The sequence below is a fragment of the Pygoscelis adeliae genome, unplaced genomic scaffold (assembly GCF_000699105.1).
Source record: "Pygoscelis adeliae isolate BGI_AS28 unplaced genomic scaffold, ASM69910v1 Scaffold88, whole genome shotgun sequence".
In the NCBI taxonomy this organism is placed as follows: Eukaryota; Metazoa; Chordata; class Aves; order Sphenisciformes; family Spheniscidae; genus Pygoscelis; species Pygoscelis adeliae.
Window position 1 is genome coordinate 2171979 of NW_008825616.1, and position 5739 is coordinate 2177717.

General features: G+C 51.5%; 1 protein-coding gene across 1 annotated transcript in view; it reads right to left on the reverse strand.

The window, feature by feature from the left end:
* ACKR2 (atypical chemokine receptor 2) overlaps positions 1–2579 on the reverse strand; it is a 4493-nt gene extending 1914 nt beyond the window's left edge. Inside the window, 4 exon segments of the mRNA XM_009333310.1 lie at position 1; positions 4–285; positions 1858–1915; positions 2547–2579. The exon segment at position 1 is cut by the window's left edge and continues 1914 nt beyond it. Coding sequence (XP_009331585.1) covers position 1; positions 4–285; positions 1858–1915; positions 2547–2579 — 374 coding nt within the window.
* Positions 2580–5739: the final 3160 nt, after the last annotated feature.

Consider the following 5739-nt stretch of genomic DNA (forward strand, 5'->3'; position numbering starts at 1 on the left):
TCAGCAGATACACCTCAGTCATCTTCTTTTTCTTCTTGATGTACATAATAAGGACAACAAACAGGAGGACATTCCCGGCCAACCCAACCAGGAAGACCACGGTGTAAAAAGATGGCAAGAATACTCTGCTGAAGGAGAGTACCTCTTCTTTTGTGCAGGGGCCATGCTGCATGTAATCCTCCTCGTCCAAGTACTCGTACGGGTAGTCGCTCGAATTGGCAGCGTCCAGCAAGGTGGCAGTGGTTGTTGTTGCCACCTTTGAAGTTGCGTTTGACAAGTGGCTGCCTAGGAACAAAAGACAAGTGAAGGGGATCAAAATGTTGTTCCAATCCACCCAAGAAAGACAAATATCACACCACGGAGGGTTTTCCTCTAGTTCGTAGGTTTAAATTTCCGCCACCTTCTGATAAGTATTTTGTGTCCTGCACTCCTTGGCCTTTGCCTACGGACAAAGGCCGTAGGGGACAGCTGTCTACACATACATATAAAAAACCCCATCATTCTGGTTTCCTTACTCTGACACATTAAAACTTGAAAGTAAATGAGCACAGTCTCCTCTGACATAACTCACCACTTCCTCCTGACACCACTGCAAGCTTTGAGGAAGTTTCTGCTCTAAATTATGGGAAATCCACCACCGCACCTCGCTGTGAGCTGCTTTAGATTCACCCGGGTCGCTACTGAGAAAGCGGCATCTCAGTTCTTGGTGAAGCAGAACCTGCCAGCACCTTTAAGTTGATGGGGCTGCTCCCAGCCTACTGCTCCTGGTAGGACACTGACCCCTCTCCGTGCCAACTCGAGGACACAAAGCCATGGATTCTTGTAAAAAATATTAGTAAGTGGAAAATACAGAATCATAGAATCATAGGATGGTTTGGGTTCGAAGGGACCTTAAAGATCACCTAGTTCCAACCCCCCTGCCATGGGCAGGGACACCTTCCATTAGACCAGGTTGCTCAAAGCCTCATCCAAGGTAAGGACACGTAGGCACCAGAATCAACTCCTGAATCAAGGTTAGAGGTAGAGGTTAGATTTAGCTGGAAGGACGTTGCTGGAGTCAATCCTGCGTGAGGTGAACCATGGGTTGAAACCCTGCTGACCAAGGAGGGCAAGGGCCGTGTGGTCAGCCACTCCCCAGGACCGCAGGCTGGCATCAGTGTTTAGACAGCTGCAGCCCAGATTTCAGGAAATGGTGACTGATTTGAAGAGCTTGCTATTTTTGGAGTCTGATTTTCAGAATAAAAACCCCACACAAGAACACTACGAGGGTTTCATCTTCCAAAAGCCACCCAAACTGGGCAACGGCCGTCGCTGAAGAGCCCATCGCCCGTGGCGGAAGATGGGATCTGCCTGAGCCACCTCCCGTCAGTACCATGAAGGTTAATGTGAGTTTTAAAAACCAAGACTAATCTCCAGGCTCTGACAGCAAACCAGGGCTGTCACAGGGAAGAACAGCGCAAATACTCCTCCACCCCTAAAACACACCGGTTTTCAGCCATGGCCAAAGCTGCCCACCATTCCCCCCGGGACTCATTTTTCCGGCAATCCCAAAACAGGCATGGTTGTGTAGTTCCCTGCTTCAGCCACTCTTGACTTGCTCTCCCCAAGGACCTGTTTCTCCCGTAGCCCAAGAGACCTGCAATGAAGCTGTCGGTCCCTGGTTGTGCTACACATCCTGAGGAGGACATACCCCATGGTGGTTCTGCACCTTCTAGGGACGGCTCCCTCCCCACAAACGCCCCGGGAAAGGGGAGCCCCTCCACCCCAAGTGGGTTAAGCAAAGCACCCAAGGCTTGGAGTGGGGTGCTGAGGATACCTGTGGGTGTGCAGCTGTAAGGGGTGAAGCTGTGGACGTACCTGTTGCGGTTCCATGTCTAAAATTGCTTAAATATCCATTCCAGGCAATTCCAGGTGGCTGAAAAGAAAAGAAGATTTGGTTTGAGCTGGATTGAAATATTTTCTTGCTGTCTCGCAGTTCTTTTGTGAGTGCTGCAGGGCACTTCAGACAGAGCAGCCATGGAGAGCAGAGATCTGCCATGGAAGAGTGCCAGAAAAAGACTTTTCTGGGAATGAGCGGGGTTTTTTTTTCTGTTTCATATTTTGGAAGAAATTCATCCTTAGCCATATGCAGTTCTGGCTGTACGCCTTCGAGAGAAAACGAAAGCTGCCCACCCTTCTGATCGCAGCAATACCCAGCGAGACTCCTAAATACCTTTCCCCACACACACACACCCTCTGCACCCACATCATGACGAGCCATCCCCAAAATTTCCATTTCTGGGTCTCTTCCAGCCCACCGAGATGCCTTTTCTTCCTCTGCCACGTCTTCCCTCCTCCGTATCATGCTGGCACTGACATTCACATCCCCATCCCATAGCTCGTAGCGGAGAACTAACGGATGCAACATGGGCTGAGCCCAGAAATTAATCCGAAGTCTGCCGGAGCTTCAGTGCTTACGAGCTGGCTAACTTTCAAGAAGCAAAGAGAACCTCTCCGGGTTTCTCGTGCAGCTTTGTCTACAAGCGAGCAGCAGAAAACGCACTTACAGGAGCTTCTTCTCCATCGCAGGCAGTTCCCATCCTGCCGGAGGCTTGAGTCAGGCTTTTAGGAACGTCTTTTGCTTGTGTAAGAGCGTGGGCAGGAAACGTGAGCTCAGTGTGACCTCCCTGGTTTTGTTTTGCCTTTCCTGGCGTCAATCAGTGGGTGACAGCACTGGAGGAATCATCTCCGCGCCGTGTCCCTCCACAACATCTACAACTGGCGCCTGCACCCAGAGCTGGGCTTTGGCATCTGAGATACCCGTCAGGACCGCAGTGCCTCCTGCCACGGGTGTTGTGGGGACCCAGCACCCCTCTTTGAGAAATACGACCTGCTCTTGTATGGCTCAAGTCAGGCACCATGCTAGGGACAGCCAGAGCCGCTGGGACCGAGGACCTGCATCAGCACCACGTGAAGATTGCTGGTGGATCCCGCTGTCCTGGTTTCGGCAGGGATAGAGTTATTTTCCATCCTAGCAGCTGGTACAGTGCTGTGTTTTGGATTTAGGAGGAGAACAATGTTGATAACATGCCGATGTTTTAGTTGTTGCTAAGCAGTGCTTACACTAGCCAAGGACTTTTTAGTTTTCCATGCTCTACCGACTGAGCAGGCTGGAGGTGCACAAGAGGCTGGGAGGGGGCGCAGCCAAACTGGCCAAAGGGACATTCCACACCATGGGACGTCATGCTCAGTACATAAACTGGGGGAAGCTGGCCGGGGGGGGCCGCTGCTCAGGGACTGGCTGGGCATCGGTCGGCGGGTGGTGAGCAATTGCACTGTGCATCACTTGCTTTGTGTATTATTATTACTATTATTATATCATTATCATTTTATTTCAATTATTAAACTGTTTTTATCTCAACCCACGAGTTTTTCTCACTTGTGCTCTTCCAATTCTCTCCCCCATCCCACAGGGGTGGGAGGGAGGGAGCGAGCGGCTGCGTGGTGCTCAGTTGCCGACTGAGGTTAAACCACGACACCCGCGCACCCCGGCGTGCACAGGCTGGGTGGTGAGACCACCCACAAAATAGTCTGAAGCAGGTTTTTCTGGGACGTGCTAGACCAGGGTCACCTGGAGGAGCACACAGACCAGCTACTTGCTTAAATATAACCAGTTCCTTTTGCCCTTCGTCTCTCCATTTTTCCATGCGTGCTTTTCCCCCGTCCACCTTGATCCTCCCCTTTTCTCCACCCCATCTCCTCCCACACAAGCAATCTGTCCCTAATTCCTTTTTCCCTGTTGGTCCTGGGTTGGCTGCATCCCAACCCCAGATGTGGCAACAAGCTCCCTCTTGTTATTTTGGTTTCTGAAAGCTTTAGTTAGTGGAAACATCTGCCGCTGCCTGACAGATGGATATTAAGATGACGTCCACCATGCCCACCTCCCAGCTCCCGCAGGCAGGATTGGACTTGCTTGGTCTCTGCACTGAGAGGCTCCCGGGGCTGAGACCTCAGCGCAGAAATCTGCATTTTTTCCAGTAAATCTGAATAAGCCACGTGCTACCTGGATGCTGCAGGATCCTCATCCCCTGCAAGAGCAGAAACGGCTACCGGCGGGGACACGGCCGGGGCCGGCGGGCGCTGGCAGCTCCGTGGGGACAATCACATGTCTTTGCAGGCAGCAGCGAAGCCTTGCAAGTGGTACTGGAATGAAGAGCTTATTGCCGTGGTTGAACGTGCCAACAGAGATCGACCACAGCAGAGATGTGCCAGGCTCCTGGCGCTGCCACGGGGACGCTTTGGGGACAGCTTCACGGCACGACCCTTCGCTCGCCTGTCAAAGGCGTCTCTGATAAAGTGGTTGATCGGAGAGGTTTTAGAGCACCACAGTCGGTGAGGGGTCACCCTCCGGCTCGTTTCCCTCATCTCACTACCGAACGGGGCCATGGGGAGCACCCTGACCGTGCCAAGGCCATTCCCCGTACCAATCCCGGTTGCACTTTATAAACCCCAAACCACCCCGGTAAAAACAGGAGAACGGAGCAGCAGCGATGGCCACAGCTCCGCACCCAACCTGCCCCGTGGCAGGTGGATCCACAGAGAGAAAGATGTTATTTTTACCCACTTCCATGTTTGCCACCGTCAGCTGGTGTACACGTGTGCTTGCATTTAAAAGATATCCTATAATCACTATATATGGGTAACATACACGTTAGGAAAGAGCAAGAAGCCGCTCGCAAAGCCGAGGCGCCAGGCACGCACACAGGGACGCTACAGGTGACAGCAGTTTCTTTAGCCCAGAAATTAAAATGAAATAAGTTTTTGTTTTTAACTGAGTTTCTCCCCTGAAGCACGTATTGCACAGAGCTGCAAGGAATGAAGTGTGCCTCTGAGAGTCACCGGAAAAAGTAGCCTTCACTGTAATTTATTACAAGGTTTTAACTCAATTCGGGAGCTGGTAATTGCATAGCTTGCTTTTTTTTTTTCCAGACTCTGCAGAGCCTTAATGGCTTTGGCAATTAAAGTAACCAGATTACCCATAATGGGAAGCACATTTAGAGCGACACAGCGGTACTAACAAACAGTTATCTGAGCCGCTTTCTTTTACACTGCCGAAAATGCCGTGTGTCAGCTGCGGAGTGGCCTTGCAGGAGCAGCAGCTCTGCTTCCCGCCGCGCTCGGAGATGGGGAATCAGCAACACCGCACCGGAGCACTGCAAAACCGGGCAGGGTTTTTGGAGAGAAGGACTTTTCTTCGCTGTTTTGCTCTGACAAGCTGTCCCCGGGTTTAGGGGAGGGTTTTAGGCGTCTTCAGGATCCCAGGGGATTTTTCCTCCTGCTCCAGAGTTCGGTTCGGTTGAAGTCAGAAGCAGTTTCTAGGTTGCCTTTGGGTTCAAAATCCACTGCCCGGCACATAGCGGGGGCAGAGCGAGCTCTGCTTGAAAGCTGAAATTCAGGGAAAAATAGTCAATAAGTCAATTCACTGGCAGGAAAAAGAAAATCAGACCGAGGGAAAGCCGGGCTCTGTCTTTGCCCTTTGCCTTAGCAAAGCTTCCACTTGATGTCATAGTGTGGGTTTACACTGACATGAGAAGCTTTCAAAGCGAAAAGCCGCCAAGTTGCAGGAAAAGCTGCAGCCTGCTTTTCCATCCTAAAACCGACGGCCTAAACCCCCACTTTTTGGGGTGAAACAAGTCGCCAGGTTCAACCCAAAGTCTCCATGTTTTGCAAACCCCAGCTATTCCTGCCCAGCCGTGCTCG